At 41.6% G+C, this 17606-nt stretch overlaps 1 protein-coding gene across 1 annotated transcript in view; it reads left to right on the forward strand.

The window, feature by feature from the left end:
* The window catches only part of MANBA (mannosidase beta), a 150840-nt gene that overhangs the window by 115679 nt on the left and 17555 nt on the right, over positions 1-17606 (forward strand). Inside the window, exon 13 of the mRNA XM_075543981.1 lies at positions 5408-5572. Within this exon, the coding sequence (XP_075400096.1) occupies positions 5408-5572 (165 nt within the window). The remainder of the gene's footprint in view (positions 1-5407; positions 5573-17606) is intronic.

A 17606-nucleotide genomic window follows, 5' to 3' on the forward strand; every position in this document is an offset into this window, starting at 1 on the left:
TAATTTGCCTCATCTAGATGTGGTCTTGTGACTCCCACAAAAAAAGGTGCTTATGGATCATCAAAGGGGTGCCCTAGTGGCATAGTGATTAAGCATTGAGCTGCTTACTGCAAAGTCAGCGGTTTGAAGCCACCAGCCACTCCTTGGCACTTGGTAGAAAGACAAGGCTTTCTACTCTGGTAAACAGTTACAGTCTTAGAAACTCACCGGGGAGGTACTATTCTTCCCTATAGGGTTGCTATCTACTCATGGCAGTGAGTTTGGTTTGGGTTTGGGCCCATCAAGGACAGCTCATTAATAATGCAAATAAGGTTCCTGGAACATTTGCATGGTTCAAACCATGCATATAAGGGGTATGGAACCCTAATAAAAAATTGGTCGGTTTTGCCATCCCTCTAGGCTTAAAGGGACTCATTGTGAGTGGTGATCACTGTCTCCCAGAAGAAACAGGAGTAAAACATGAGAGAGAGAGAGAGAGAGAGAGAGAGAGAGAGAGAGAGAGAGAGAGAGAGAGAGAGATACACCCAAAATGGCAAGAAGCAAGGGGAGAGAAATCTCAGCAGCAGAACCACAGACTGACTTGGGATGGTGCGGTAGGCTTGCTTCCCCCAGTGTGAGACTTCTGCAGTAGTGTGTTCACTCAGGGCTGGGCAGCTGAGCGTCTTTGGGCAGGGGCTTGCAGGTGCAGTGGAGGCCCTCCAGGCATTGTGGGGTGAAGCTAAGGAGCATGACAACATCTGCCTGAGAAGGACAAAGGCTCGTCTATGGGCCCAGGGGCAAGCCGGCCTGAGGGCTTGGCCACATAGAAATTGTCCTGATGTGTTCTTGTTACTTCTAAGGTGGTCCTGACCCTGAATTGTAACTGGTCCCTTCTTTAATCTACCCCATAACCATGAGTATGGTTTGCGAGCTCTGTGTGGCCATTTCAACCTGGTATTGAACAGAGCAGAGACAGAGAGCACGTTGTGAGGGATAGCTGGTATCGGACGGGTAACAAGGCTGGGGGGTGGAGGTTTGTCTGACCTCTACCTCACAGGAATCAGCCGGCGACAGACGGTCTTCCCACTGAAGTTGGATGAGGTCTGACACTGCCATGTTATTTCTTTAGTGTCCCAATTCATACTTCGGTTACCCAGTTTCTCAGCACAATTTGTCTTGAAGAATAGTCTATATTGAATTATCTTGGGCCGTCTGTTCCTGAAAATCAATTGATTGCAAATGTCAGCCTCACCTATGTGCCAGTGAACACGTTTCATCCGAGCTTGAACGGACTGGGAAGAAGGAAGAGGTGGGCCACTTTTGGAAAATGTGCCCCTGAAAACCTTGTGAGGAGTCGGTGAGCAGTGTCCGATACAGTGCTAGCAGATGAACACCTCTCATGTCGGAAGGCACACAGAATACGATGGATTGACCCAATGGCCACACAATGGGTTCAAACACAACAACAATTACGAGGGAGACGCAGCACTAAGGATCGTTTCAATCTGTTGTAAATAAGGTCTCAGGTGAGTCTGAACTGACTTGAGGCACTGAAAACAACATAAATGCCAGACCTTGTTTCTAGACTCTCATCTACATTCGACCGAAGTTTAGGTCTATTCTAATGTTCATTGACTCAGAGCGCCCCTACAGGGCAGGATAGAACGGGCTCTGGGAGGTTCCGATACTGGACCTCTTTACGGTAGTGGAAAGTCCTCTCTTTCTCCCATTCTAATGCAAGTTCACACTAAATACGATAGTTTGCAATAAGCTTTGAAATCAGGAAGTGTGAGGTGACCAGTGCTATCTGTTTCAAGGTTTCTTCGCCTATTCTGCCTTCCTTTCAGTCCCATCTCAATTCCAGGATCATTTTGTTCATTTCTGCCATTAAAAAAAGCAGTTTAGATTTTTATAGAAATTGTTTTCCATTGTAGAACTATTTGGGGAATGTAATCATCATTTCAACAAAGCGAAGTCACCAATTCAGAGCCTGGTTGGGTCATGTTAGGTGCTAACCAGAAAGTCGGCAGTTTAAAACCACCCGTTGCAACCCCAGAGCAGACCCGTTTCCTTTCACTGCACACCGGAAGTCGTGTTAGAAACGAACACACTTTCCCCTGCAATCTATCAGCAGTTTTATGCGTCTCCTGAAAAGAATGGCATTGTCATGTTTTTTGAATCGCTTGATGATGTTCAAATATATCAAACACTACATTTTAAAACAGAAAAGGTGAAGTAAAATTCTACTCCTTATGAACCTAAAAAAAAACCCCAACCCAATTTATTTATTTATATATATATTGAAATCATTTTATTGGGGACTTGTACAGCTCTTATCACGATATATCCATGCATCCATCCATTGTGTCAAGCACATTTGTACATTTGTTGTCATAGATCATTTTCAAAACATTTTCTTTCTACTTGAGCCTTGGTACCAGCTCCTCATTACCTCCCCCCACCCTGCTCCCATCCCCGCTCCCTATTTTATTGACGTATCAATAACAATGCATTCCAGTCTATCTCTTCTGCAGTTCTGTTGCATGAACCATTTTTGATTTCTTGATTTAGTCATTGGCTTCTTTAAAGACACCCTACTGTGCTCAGGGTTTGAATAAGGAATTGGGACTATTATAAAAGCAAAAGAATCATTTTAAATATAAAACTTTGGGCTTTTAATGTAAAGCTTTACAAATGAATTCAGCAAATGTATTAAAATGCCTCTCCTTTGGACCTTACTATACCGCATCAGTCTCAGATTGTTATATTGGAAACAATGCCGTCTTCATATTACACTGCCTGCGTGTTGCTACTGGGAGTAGCCACCCAGCCAACTCCACCCCATGACGGTGCCATGTGTGCCGAGCAGACATGCTCCATAGGATTTGAGGGCTGCGACCTTCGGGAAGCAGATTGTGGGGTCTCTCACCTGAGGCGCTTTTGGTTGGATTTGAACCAGCGTGTTTTGCACTTGACCATTTGAGCCCCACAAGTTTAATCAAGATGAATCCATATTGGGTAGGAACTAAAAGCTGGCACTGCAGGCTCAAACAGGTCTGGATTTCAGGCATCAATCTGCCCCTTTGGACACAAGATTTCATTCTTCGATTTTAATTTTCTCATCTGTAAAATGTGGTTAATAGTAGTAAATGCTTCATTGAAACCTATGTGTATGTATGTGGTGTGTGAAAATTAAAGGAATTCGTACATGGAGAACTCAGCACAGTTCCTCATAGGTAGGGAGGGCTCATCAAATGTGAGCTATTATTATGACCAGGGGAGTCCATTCTGGATAGATACTTTCTTAGGGTTTCTTTTTTTCAGAGATATCAGTTTACAGATCTGAAGTCTGAAGCTCAACTTCATTAACTAACTTTGGCTCTTAAGCAGTTTACCTAGCCTCTTCATGCCTGGCTTGCTCATCTACAACATGAAGGGGATCATGGTATCCACTCGTAGGGTTAGTAAGAGAACCAAGTGAGTTTAAGCACTGACAACAATGCTGGCCTTCTGAGAACACTGCTACAGTTGCAGCTTCAAGATCCCACAAGGTTCGGAAGTCTTGAGGAGGTAGAAAGCAGCCCACATATTTGCATATCAGCTTTACTAATTATGAAACTTCTCAAATTATTACCAGAGGGATGGAAGGCTTAACAAAAGGATGAAGCATAGGATGACGGAAAGACAATACAGGTGTATGAATACAGCTATATGAAATATGTACAAGGTGATGAAAATTATGAATACCTCTGTTTTAGATAAGTAGAAGTGGCTAGTACTCTCTACATCATCATGGCGGTGATAGTTTGGAAAATAGATATGATTGTGAAGAAATTCCCCCCAGAGTCTGGCTAGTATACAATTGCTCACATTGCAAGATAGATTCCTAGCAAGTAACTTATTCCTCTGCATAATCATCCTTCATGATTAAGTGTTTTTAATTGCTAGGCAGGCGCTGAGTAATTTTTTTCTGAAATTTTTTTCTGAAGGAGATATTTTTTTGAAGTCTCTGTGTAACGTGGATCAAAACTGGAAACCTTCAGATGTAACAAGCGCGATCTCTTTCTTAAGCATTGGCAGCATGTTAAATTACAGGCCTAGAAGCCAAAAATGTTTTTTCTTTTCCTGTCTAGATACAATCCTATCATATAGGGTGTTTGCTTTTTTTATCTTGTGTTGATGGTCGAATCTCAGAGGGATAAAAGAGGGACTGTATGCCTTTTGCCTTGACAAAAAAGAGAGAGGGACAACCCCGTGGTAGAATAATCAACTGTTTATGATAAAAATGGCAGCATTTACTGGATGACGGGTCAGACGTTAGGAGGAAAACAGGAATGGGGAGCAGGAAAACGCAGGGATGGATGGATGAGTTGCAGCAAAATGTACATGTATTACTGAATGAAAAACTAACGTTTTTCTCTATGACCATTCACCCAATTAACAATAACGAAGTTCAAGAAAAGAGAGTCCTGGAAGAGACTGGGTGATTCTGACCATTATTGACCATGTCAGACAGAGTAGAGGACACTAGTGTCAGTATTGTTTGCTTCGTGGCTTCAAGTACATTGGAATTTCCAGAGTAGGTGATACTGCTCCCTAGTGGGTGTTGGAACAATCCAGGAAGTGGGTGGGGGTGGGGTGGGCTGCCGTGAAAGCAGATACCTACACTTTATCACGGATTAGGGGTTACACTCTAAAAATTTCTAAGTACCAGGTGGGCACTGAGTAATTTTTTTTGGGGGGGGGGCAGTAGGTTTGTGAACCTGTGAATCATATTAAAGCTCAACTTTCACCTATTAGTTATGCTTAGGAATCACTGAGAGGCAGCAGGCTTGAAGCCATCTATCATAGTGATCTCACTCACTGCCGTCTGAGTCCATGCTGACTCATAGTGACTCAGAGTGAGCAGAGTAGAATGGCCTCTATGAGTTTCTGAGACTGTAACTCTTTATGGGAGTGAAAAGCTTGTTTTTCTCTTGAGCTGTTGGGGGTTTCGAACTGCTGAGCTGGCAGTTAGCAGCCCAACATGAAACCACTGTGCCACCAGGCCCCCTATCTTGGTGACAGTGGTGTTTTATGCATGATAAAGCATTGTGACCACTTTAATAGAACATTGATTCCATTCATTATTAAGTTTTGACCACTTATTTTACCTGAATAGATAAATACATTCTTTTAAAACCAGACTTTGGAGAAACACCAGAATGCAATGGTCTAGATTTAAAGGAGGAACAGGGTAGGTGCCAAATCGACTTTGCAGAAGTTTCATCTTTCAACAATAACAAGCGTGATTAGCCAAGACCGTTAAGAAACTAGAGCTATGGAACAAACTTTGCCTTCGTTGTGGGGTGCTTTCCGCGTTTGATAAGATCGTAGGGGAAAGTCATCTGCTGCTAGCACCCCAATGTGTAACTTGTTTTCCCCCAAGGTCTCCTCTGAAAGCGACTGGTCTTTCCAGAGCACATTTTCATCGCATCGACAACACCATAAACAAGGTAACAGTGAGATGCTTAATCAGGCCGCGCTTCATTTCAAGCTCCCCCAGAGCAAGAGTTCGTTACAAATGTTCAAAGACACCATCTACCTTACTCAGGTAAGACGCTTTCATTCTGATGTTTGTTCCACATTAGAAATCAAGCAGATTTCACAGTTCTTGCATCATGGAAAATATTCATTTCCCACTCTACTTACATACATATATTTTAAAAATCTTCCTCCAAATATACATTGGATGGCATGTAAAGTTTGATAGAGTTAAGATTTGCAGATAATCTCTTTCATAAGAACGGGTAATGAAATAATAAAGCAAATTATGCATTAAAATGTTTCCCAGCTCACAATTACTATAAAAAATGATCACAATTACTATAAAAAATGATCAGTTGCCTTTCCAGCTCATGCCCCCATGTGTTTCGAGGTAGAATTGCACTCCAAAGGGGTTTAGGCGATCTCTATCAATTGCCAGGCCTGTCTTGAAAGGTGACTCTGAGTGGATTTGAACCTCCCACCTTGTAAATTGGTAATCTAATATTGAACTCTTTGCACCAACCAGGGACTCCTAAATGACTCTGTTGTTTTTCCAGTGCTGTCTAGCCAGTTCTGACTCATAATGACCCCTACGGTTTCCTGGACTGTAATCTTTATGGGAGCAATTCACCAGGTTTTTCATACAAAGGTGTGGCTGATGAGTCAAAACTTCCAACCCTTTGGTAAGAGTCCAGCACATGACCTTGGTGCCACCTTCCAAAACTGCTCGAAAGGTTCAGCATTCATAAAGTGCTATTTTCCTCATGGTTACTATAGAGCAGTTGAAGTGCACAGACTTTAGAAATAGACTCAGATTGATGTGGTCACCTGACTTAGAACCACGAAGATGCTCCACTGCAGGGAGCAAGAGATAACCTTATTAATATGCAGAAGCCCTAGTGACCCAGTAGTTCATGTGCATGGCTGCTTATTGAGCGGTCAGAGGGTCAAACCTACTGGCTGCTTTTACGAAAAATGCAGCAGCCGGCTTCAAATATGAAGGGTAAAAAAATAAAACTTCAAAAGAAAACAGAGGAAAGTATCTTCTTTGACCTAGGAATAGGCAAAGATTTTTTAAATAAGACATGTAAAAAGCACTAAATGATAGAAAATGTTGATTGATTAACTTCATTGAAAGTGTGGATTCCTGTGTATCTAACAAATCACCGAGGGAAGGAAAAGCAAGCCACAGACTGGCTGACGGTATTTGCCCGACAAATACTTAACAAAAGATTCCTATCCAGAATCAGGAGTATTTATGAAGGACGGCAGCAAAGATCCGGAAGTATGTATATGGCAACGTGGTCCAGTTCAGTCTTCATCAGGTAAATGAAAATTAAAGCCATACCAGCCAGGCTCCTCTAACACCCAGCTGCACGGCTCAAATTAAATCAAGGTTGACAATGCCAACCGTTGGTGAGCAAATGGCACAGCTGGACCTTGGAGATATTGTAGGAGTAATTGTTGGTATGACTTTGTAAAACTTTATAGTAGATTCTGGCTGGGTTATAGATTTGCTTCACCTCTGAACCAATGCATCTACTCCCAGCAAGGTTCCCCCAAAATATGAGTGTACAACTCCCTGAAAGATATCTACAACAACAGGCACAGCAACTTCAGTCATCTAATGGAATTACATAGTATGCGATCTTTTGCATCAGGCTTCTTTCACCAACATAATGTTTCTGAGGCCCATTCCTTTTTAATTGCCAAATAATATTCCATCGTATGGACATATCGGGTTTTGTTTATTTATTTTTCTGCTGAGGAAAATTTGGATTGTTTCTACTTTTTTACTGTCATGAATAAAGCTGTTAGGATGTTAGCATAAAAATCTTTGATGGCTACATATTTTCATTCCTCTAGGATTTTGTTTGTAAACTAGAGCCCCGGTGACACGGGTCGTGGCTGCTAACTGGAAGATCAGATGTTTGAACCCAAACACCTGGAGGGTGGCTGAGTGGCATTATTGGGTTATAGGTGTGGACTCGTTGCGGCTATGTGGTAAACCTACCTCAACGCATATGACACACTCTTGCTGGCTGAAAGCAAAGAAGACTTAAAGTAATTACTGATGGAGACCAAAGCCTTCAATATAGATTATATTTCAGTGTGAAGGAAACAAAAATCCTCACAACTGTACCAAGGAGAAGCATCACATTACACAGAAAACAAAATTGAAGTTGCCAAGAGTTTTATTTTACTTGGATCTGCAATCAAGCAACGTACTGCACTGAGCGGTCTGTTGTAGGCTCGCTCACTTCCATCAAGTTGATGACCATGCACAGGGCCCTGACAGGACAGGAGAGAACTGCCCCCATGCGTTTCTGAGGCTAACTGTTTACAGGAGCAGAAAACCCCGTGAGTGTGCTGGTGGTTTTGAATTTCTCACTCATAGTGACCTATAGGATAGTGCACACCTTCAACTTTGGATTAATGAGACTATAAAGCTTTTCCAGAACAGTAAGCCTCATCTTTGTCTTGGAGCAGCTGATGGGTTCAAACTGCTGACCTTGCCCTTAGCAGCCTAAAATGTAGCCACTCCCAGGGCTCCCAGACTATCTTGATGCCACTGCATAGTTAGCTGATGCATTTTTTGGCATACTTATTTCAGGTTTGGGAGGAGAAGGTAAAAACCCATAATCCTAATCATATGAACTGGTCTTTCGTAGTTGGTGTGAAGTTTTTGTTAGATATGATTACATTTTAATGTTTTATTTTAGCATCTAAAATATCCTTACTATTATCCAGATTCAAACTCACTTTTATGTTTTCTCTGTATGAAAATACAAGTCTCTGGGTAAAAGCTGAAGCAGAAAACTATAAACCAACCTATCTTCCTTAGTAGGAAATATAGTGATTAAGAGACTTCCATCCATAATCTTAAATCATTTAGGGACGTTTTTTCCAGATATACAATGTATAAACTTAACTCACAGAGACCGATTAAGGGTAGTGTTAATATGTTTCCTTAAAAGTATTGCATTTTATTAGCTTTGCATAGCTAACATTCTATTTAAGAGTTTTGATACGTGAACTAGGACGATCTTTTTTCGGTGTGTGCGCGTGTGTACGTGGGTGTGTGGGCACGTGCGTGCATGTGTGCTCTTTCTCAGCTGTTGTTTTTCAGTCTGGCTTTCCTCTTTCCAGCTGTTCGTTATATTGTTGCTACTCGATTTCTTCAAACACTGCAAAGCGCTGACGGAAGTAATTGTTCCTTTCTGAATCCATTCACCTTAAAAGGACATGCTAAGGAACTTCTTTGTATAGTACCCATCATTCGTTATGATCCACATAGTTGAATGCTTGTTCATAGTCCACAAAACCCAGGTAAACATCTGTCTGGTTTTTACTGCTTTAGCTGTGATCCATCTGACACTAGCAGTGATAGACCATGTTCCATGTCCTTTCTTGAATCCCACTTGATTTTCTGGGATTCTTTGAGAGCGCACTCAAAATATAACTGAGGAAGAACTGCCTTCTCAAAATAGAGTCAGTCATATTGATAAAGATGGATAACGGCTTGTGGGAGTAAAGCCTTCAAGACATTCTCTGGGAGGACCCACGTCAAATGAGAAGAAACCGCTGAAAACATCAATTAATAATTAATCAGAACTTGGAATGTTTGAAGTATGGATCTAGGAAAACTTGAATCATTAAAAATGAAATGGAATGCCCAAAGATCGATATTTTAGAAATTAGCGAGTTGAAATGGACTGATACTGGCCATCTTGAATCAGAAAATCATATACAGGAATGACCCAATCAAGAGGAATGGCATTTTATTCATCATCAAAAGGACATTTCAAAATCTTTCTTGAAGAACAATGCTGCCTATCTGTTAATGTCCATCATCGTGCAAGGAAATCCTATCCATACAACTATTAAGCAAATTTGTACAGCAACCACTAAAGCTAACGATGAAGGAATTAAAGCATTCTCTCACATCTTCAGTCTGAAATTGATCAAACATGCCATCAAGACTCATTGATAATTATTGGCCAGTGGAATGCAAATATTGGAAACAACAAGGCAGAAACAGTAGTTGGAAAATATAGTCTTGGTGAGCAAAAGCTAAGCTGGTGATTGCATAATCAGATTTTGCAAGGACTAACAACTTCTTCATTCCAAATACCTTTTCAATAACACACAAGGTGACTCTTGACATGCACTTCTTCAGATGAGATACACAGAGATCAAACTGACTACATCTGTGGGAAGAGAGGATGAAGAAGTTCCATGTCAGCAGCTAAATCCAGGCCAGATATGGACTTCGGAACAGACTACCAGTTGCTCATATAATTATGTTCAGGATAAAGCTGAAGATGATTAAAACAGGTCCACCTGAGCCAAAATATGACCTTAAGTCTATCCCACCTGAATTTCAAGAACATGTCAAGAACAGATTTGAGGTATTGAACACTGATGACAGAAGACTTGATAAGCTGTGGGAGGACATCAAGAGTATCATATATGAAGAAAGCAAAAGGCCATTAAGAAGACAAGAAAGAAAGGATGGAAGTAGATGTCAGAAGAGGCTGTGGAACTTGCCCTTCATTGTAGAGTAGTGAAGGGAAGACATTATGTCAAAGAGCTGAATAGGGACTCTCAACAGCCAACTTGAGAACACAAAGTGAAATGTTATAATGAAATGTGCAGAGACCTAAAGTTAGAAAACCCAATGATGAGCATGCTCAGCATATCTTAAACTGAAAGAGCTGAAGAAAAGATTCAAGCCTCAAGTTGCATTATTGAAAGATTCTTTGGGCAAACTATTGAACGATGCAGGAAGCATCCAGAGAAGATGGGCGTAATACACAGCGCCGCTGTACAAAAACGAGTCCGCATTTCACCATTTCAAGAGGTCACATGAGAGCAAGAGCCAATGGTGCTGAAGGAGCAAGTCCAAACCACACTGAAAGCATTAGCCCAAAATAAGGCTTCAGGAATTGATGGAAGACCCATGGACATGTTTCAACAAGCTGATGACGCACTGGTGGCATTTATCCGTGCCAGTCAATTTGGAAGACGACTATGATACTTGGCCAACTGACTAGAAGAGATCCATATTTGTACCTATTCCAAAGACAGATGACCAAACAAAACGCACAAATTATAGAACACTATCACTAACATTACAGGCAAGTACAATTTTGCTGGAGAGCATCCAACAACAGTTTCCGCAGTACATTGACAGTGAGCTACCAGAGGTTCCCGCTGGATTGAGAAGAGAACATGGAACAAGGGCTATTATCGCAAATGTCAGCGGGACGTTGGCTGCACGTGGGGAAGACCAGGCAAGTGTTTACTTGTGTTTCAATGACTGTGCAGTTCAGATCCAACTATGGACAGCTTTGAGGTGAGTGGGAATTCCAGAACGCTTCATTGTGCTCATGAAGAGCCTTCACAGGGGTCAAAAGGCTGCTGGGCACCTAGAACACAGGGAGACTTCCTAGTTTAAAATCAGGGTTGTATCCTCTCACCACACCTATTCAATCTCTATGCTGAGCTAATTATCGTAGAAACTGCATTATATGAAGAAGAATGTGGCATCAGGATTGGAGGCATGTTTATTAAGAACCTGCGCAATGGAAATGAAACAATCTTGCTTGCTGAAGTCAAGGAAGACTTGAAGCCTTTACTGATGAAGCTCAGGAATTTCAGTCTTCAGTGTGGCTTCCAAGTCAATATACAGAAGCCCCAGATCCTCACAACTGGACAATAGATAACATCATGGTAAGTGGGGGAAGGTGGAAGTTGTCAAGGATTTTGTCTTGTTTGGATTCACAATCAGTGCTCATGGAAGCAGCAGTCAAGAGATCAAAAGATGAGTTGCATTAGGTCAATCTGCTGCACAGACCTCTTTAGAGTATTGAAAATGATGTTACTTTAAGGACTAAGGTATGCCTACCACCAACCATGTTACTTTCAATTGCCTCAGTGAGTATCCAATCCAGCAGGGCCGTGATGTAAGAACTAATTATTCTTGAGTTAGAGCTAGCTGTCGTTATTGACTTTACAATGGTTTCCGTCTGTCCAGATACAGTCAATCCTCTTCACCAACACCATAATTCAAATGTGTCACCTCTTCATTAGTCTTCCTTATTCGTTTTCTAGCTGAAAAATGTGCATGAGATGATGACAACACCATGCCTTTCTTTAGGCACGTCTTAGTCTTCAAAGTGACATCTTTGATTTTTTTTTCACTTTAAAGTAGTCTTGTGTAGGAGAGATTCACAATGCAATCCTCGTTTGATTTCCTGATTGCTGCATCTAGGGCCATTGATTATAGATCAAAGTGAAATGAAAACTTTGACATTTTATAGTGATGTTTATCGTGATGCTGCTGATTGGTCTGGTTGTGATGATGCTGGTTCACGTGTATTGTAATCCATATGAAAGTAGCAGTCTTTGATCTGCTTCAAGTCACGTATTTCGGAAGAAGGGTAGTCATCGTGGTCTTTGAGGCAAGGATGGCGCATGTACTTTGGACAGCGTAGCAGGAGGGACCAGTCCCTGGTGAAGGACATCATCCTGCGTAAAGTAGAAGACCCTTGATGAGTTGGGTTGGATCCAGTGCTGCAACAAGGAGCAAGACAGCAGCAAGTGCAAGGCCGGTCTGGGACCGGACAGTGCCCATTCTGTCGGACGACGTTGTGACGAGTTGGCGTCAACTAGATGACACCTAACAATTACAGCAATAGCAACCGAGCTGCTGGCCTCACCAGCGAATTATTTGTTGCTGATTTTGTAGGCAATGGTTGGATCTGTCTTTATGCATCTTGCTCTACCTTGGGGGTTTCTGATAAATGAAATTTGAGATGGAAGAAGTAAAACATGACTTTTCTTTAGGTTTTGTTTAATTCTTAGTGCTCAATTTTCTTGACCGAAGTGCAGACAAAAGATGTCAGGGTAAAAATATTACTTGTGACTTTAGTTTTAGAATAATCATTTTTCATTTGTGTACCAGAAGTGAACGGATTCTCAGCTCTGGCTTCTCTCTTCCCACCTCCCCTCCTTGTTCTTCTCCTGCTGTTCAGAAGAATAGGCTGTTTGCCCACGTGCCTTTTTCTCAGTCGTTCTATTTATTAAACAAGCTTTTGCAAGTCAGAGTTTCTCCCGGAGCATGATGTGCAGTTAGTTTCTGAACATTCAGATCATTTCGTCCTTTTCTTTGTCGCAGAACTGCCAGCGTTTCCTTCTACACGCCTCTCGCATTCTTTTCCTGTGCGTCTGCTCCAAGATCATCTTGTTTTACCTCCCAGTCTCCGACCTTAGCCTGTTGCATGGTGCTTCACACATTGGGCACACACACACACACACAGGCTTAAGCTGTGCTGTGCTTGTGACTATATAAACTAACGTATCTACCCATTGGCATTGTGTTGATTCTGACTCATAGTGACCTGATACAGGGTTTCCAAGACCGTAAATCTTCTTGGGAATAGACAGCTTTAACGTTCCCCCATGGAGTAGCTGGTGGCTTTGAACCACTGAACTTGTGGTTAACAATACAACACTTAATTCCACACATCTAAACTAACTTTTTAGTGACTTACCTCATTAGCATGCCTTTTGAAAGTATTAGTTTTATTGGCCTATAATGCACAAAGCATACAATGCAATAATTCAGTCACATTAAGAAGAGCTGTAGTGTTCTCTTTGTTCTTATACTCACCATCTTTAGCTCACCATTTTCCCTACCAAGGAACCAGTAATTCAGTTACTGTCTCTACAGATTTACCAATTCTGGATTTCATCTACAGACAAACATTTTTAAAAGACAACAATAAAATTAACAGCAGCAACAAATTAAACAAAAACTTTAATAGAAGAGAAAATAAAAAAGATTAAAAACTAGTATAAATTGAAATGTTAGCATGCCTTCTCTATTAGCCATACTGAGAGGACGCAGCAGGATTAATAGTATTGACCCCTAAGCTTACAGCCCCCTCTAGTGGTTTCATTGATTCTTCAAATATTGATTCAGCACCCTGGTGGTGTTTACGTGTTGGGCTATGAACCCCCCAGCAGCTCCGCAGGAGAAAGACGGGGCTCTGCACTCCCATAAACAGTTACAGTCTCAGCCACAGGGGTTGCCACGAGTCAGCAATAACTTGATGGCAGCGAGTTTGGATTTTTTTTGGTTTTGTTTTTTAATCATTTTATTAGGGGCTCATACAACTCTTTTACAGAATTTTTTTTAACGCTCCTCGATGCTTTGAGATGCCCTTGAAAGACCTTTATTCTTCATGTGCGCATTTTATCCCCCATGTTGCAGGTAACTTGATCTAGAGAACTCAGAGGGAAAGGCAGGCTGTGCCGTGGTACAGGTGTTGATGACATCTGCTGCCCTGGCACAGTGATGCGTTTGGTAAGCAGCTCTGAAACATCAATTGAAAATCCAGCCCCATGCGAGGCTTTTAGGTTAACAATGGGATGGGGAAAGGAGGATGGAAAAGACATTGTTAATTTAGCCCACTATATGATTAACACCTTATAAGGATTACTTATTTACTACTCCATCAATTAGCTTTTTTCCCCTTCAGATATCTGCACTTAACAACAACTAGATACCTGCAGGAACCCTAGTGGCTGCTAATCTCAAGGCTGGCAGTTCAAAACCACCAGCTGCTTCTCAGGAGAAAGATGAGACTTTTTACTCTCATAAAGAGTTACAGTTGAGAACCACAGGGGTGGCCATGATAACCTGCCCTGAGCCACAAAGTGCTTCCTATACTTTCTTCCATTCTGAAATTCTAGCAGCATCTCTAAGCATCTGTGTTGCTGTCTCCATTGCACACATGAGGAAATACAAGCTGAAAGGGTGTTTTACTCACAGGATCAGGGCGGTGAATGCAGCTGGCTTTCTGCATTTTAAACTGTAAGATTATCTCTTCCCGGTTGAGATAAGGGAAGTGTTGTACCTCCGGAAGGGGCTTTGGTGGCCCAGTGTTGAAACAGTCGGCTCTTAACCAAAGGTTCCAGTCCACCAGCTGCTGCAAGCGGGAGAACGGGGTGGTCACCTGCTTCCGCAATGATTGCAGGAAATTCTCTTCTCCTCTGTTGGGTTGCTATAAGTCAGAACTGACTCAAGGGCAACAGTTTCTTCTCCTCCTCCTCCTCCTCCTTCTTCTTCTTCTTCTTCTTCTTCTTCTTCTTCTTCTTCTTCTTCTTCTTCTTCTTCTTCTCCTCCTCCTCCTCCTCCTCCTCCTCCTCCTCCTCCTGCTCCTCCTGCTCCTCCTGCTTCTCCTCCATGTTTGGTGGGAGTATAACATCAGTTGTCAGCCATTAAGTAAAGCAAATATCAGAACTTTGACACATTAAGATATTTACTGGAACAACAGAGAAAATCAATGAAACCAAAGTTAGTTCTTTGAAAAGGTCAACAAAGTGGACAAACTTTAAGCTAGACTAACCAAATAAAGAGAGAGAAGACTCAAGCTAGTAAAGTGAAAGGCGTTGCCTTGCTAGAGACTTCATAGACATAAAAAGCTTGATACGGGAATATTGTGTAGCAGCAAATCAGATGATTAAAATGAAATGGACAATTTCCTACAAAGATAGAAATTGTCAAAGTGACTCAAGAAGAAATAGAAATTTTGAATAGAATTGTTGCAAGTGAAGTTAGTGAAAACAGATTTTCCACAAAGAAAATTCCGAGATTAAGAGTCATCACTGGTATATTATAACAAATGCTTTAAAAAGAATTATCAATCTCTCATAGCTCTGTGAGCTCCTTCCCTCCTCTAAAAAAAATAACAAAAAACCAGAAGGAGGAGAAACACTTTCTCCATCACTCTATGAAGCCAGTTGTATTAGACTGTGTTGGGTAGAGAAACAAATCCACTCCTATGCATTTAAGAGAGAGCTTTATATCATTCCCAGCCCAGTCCAGATTAAGTCCCTAAATCTGATATTAGCCCATATGTCTGACACTAGTCCATAAATCCCCTTTTAGACTCATGCAGCACATGCAATGATGCCAAATGCAGGAAGATCCCAGGCCGGCAGGTGAAAAGCCTTGTGGATCCAGTGGCAGTGGAAGCATCTCTGCACTGGCGCAAGTCTCCACTTAGATTCTCAAAAGGAAGGTGAAGCAAAGATACTTGATAACGTAACCAACAAGCAAAAAAAAAAAAAAAAGATGTCTCAGGAAAAGCAAAGCACAATTTACAGATTCCTTATGAATACTTCAAGATAAATAGTCAACAAAGTACTGGTTACCTGTATTCAGCAGCATATAGAAAGCTTTAGGTATGGAGCACTGAGACCAAGTCATGTTACCCCAACAATGCAGGGATGGGTTAACACAGGAAAAACCACAGTACAACATGTTACTACAATACAGGAAAAAGAACCACACTGCCATCGCAATACACACAGCAAACACACCTGACAAAGTCCAACACCCTTTGTGAAAACGGCACTCAGCAAACAAGGATTAGGAGGGGGATTCCTTAACCTGTAATAAGAAATTGACAAATGATATGCAACTGAAGTTTCCTGAACTATACCATTTACAGTAGCATAAGAAATACTTGGGCATAAATTTAATCAAAGGTCCTCTAAGGCTTGTGCCCTGAAAACTACTTAACATTCTTGAAGGAAATGAAAGAAATGGGAAACCATCTTCATGGATTAGAAGACTTAATGTTGTTAAGGTATCAGTCCTCCCCATTTCGATGTGCAGGGCTCTTTCAAAATTCTAACGGCCTCTTTAAAAGAAATGGCTAAGTCTATTCTAAAGTTAATATGGAAGTACAAGGGACCCAGAATAACCCAAATAGTCTCTACAAAGAGTAGGGCTGGAGGACTTCCACTTCTGATGGCAAAACTTGGTACAGAGCTTCAGCAGTCTAGCTAGTGTGGGCCTGCCAGAAGGCAAGGTATATAGATACACTGTATCCATAAGATTGAGCCCAGACAACAAAGCCCACATGGAAGAAGCACACCAGCCTGTGTGATCACGAGGTGTCGAGGGGATCAGGTATCAGGCATCAAAGAACAAAACATCAAATCATTGTGAATGAGGGGAGTGCGGAGTGGGGACTCAAGATCCATCTGTAGACAACTGGACATCCCCTTAGAGAAGGGTCATGGGGAGGAGAGGAGCCAGTCAGGGTGCAGTGTAGCAATGATGAAACATTACAACTTTCCACTAATTCCTAAATGCTTCCTACTCCCCCCGCTCCCAAAACACACACACACACACACAACACACTCTATAATGATCCCAATTCTACCTTAAAAATCTGGCTAGACCAAAGGATGTACACTAATACAGATAGGAATTGGAAACAGGGAATCCTGGACAGATGATCCCTTCAGGACCAGTGGTGAAAGTGGCGATACCGGGAGGGTGGAAGGAAGGTGGGGTGCAAAGGGGGAACAAGGATCTACATATAACTTCATCCCTGGGGGACAGACAACAGAAAAGTGGTTGATGGGAGACATTGGACAGTGTAAGACATGACAAAATAATAATAATTTATAAATTATCAAGGGTTCATGAAGGAGGGAGGGGGTGGTGGGGAGAGAGGGGAAAATGAGGAGCCGATACCAAGGGCTCAAGTAGAAAGCAAATGTTTTGAGAATGATGATGGCAGCAAATGTACAAATGTGCTTGACACAATTGATGTATGTTTGGATTGTGATAAGAATTGTATGAGCCCCCAATAAAATGATTTTTTTAAAAAGATTAAGCCCAGAAATAAACAATTGGTTTTTGCCAAGAGAGCCCAAGCAATAAGATTTAGAAAGACTCAGCCTCTTCAATAAACATTTCTAGGGCAATTAGATCTCCTCATACCATAGAATAAATGGGAGCCCTGTTCCAACCATATACAAAAAATAACTCCAAATGCATCGAGTTGCTAAATACAAAGGCCAAAACTGCAAAATCCTTACATGACACATAGATCTAATTCTTCGTGACCTTGTCCGTGGGTGGGGTCAACATAGAGAAAACATTGTAGTATAGTTTCTTGGGTAGGACAACTGAAGGACAAGCAACCAAAGGACAAAATATATAAACTGGACTTCATCAAAACTAAGAGCATTTGTCATCAAATGATACCACCTCAGATGTGCGAAAACAA

This window comes from Tenrec ecaudatus, chromosome 3 (assembly GCF_050624435.1).
Source record: "Tenrec ecaudatus isolate mTenEca1 chromosome 3, mTenEca1.hap1, whole genome shotgun sequence".
Lineage (NCBI taxonomy): Eukaryota > Metazoa > Chordata > Mammalia > Afrosoricida > Tenrecidae > Tenrec > Tenrec ecaudatus.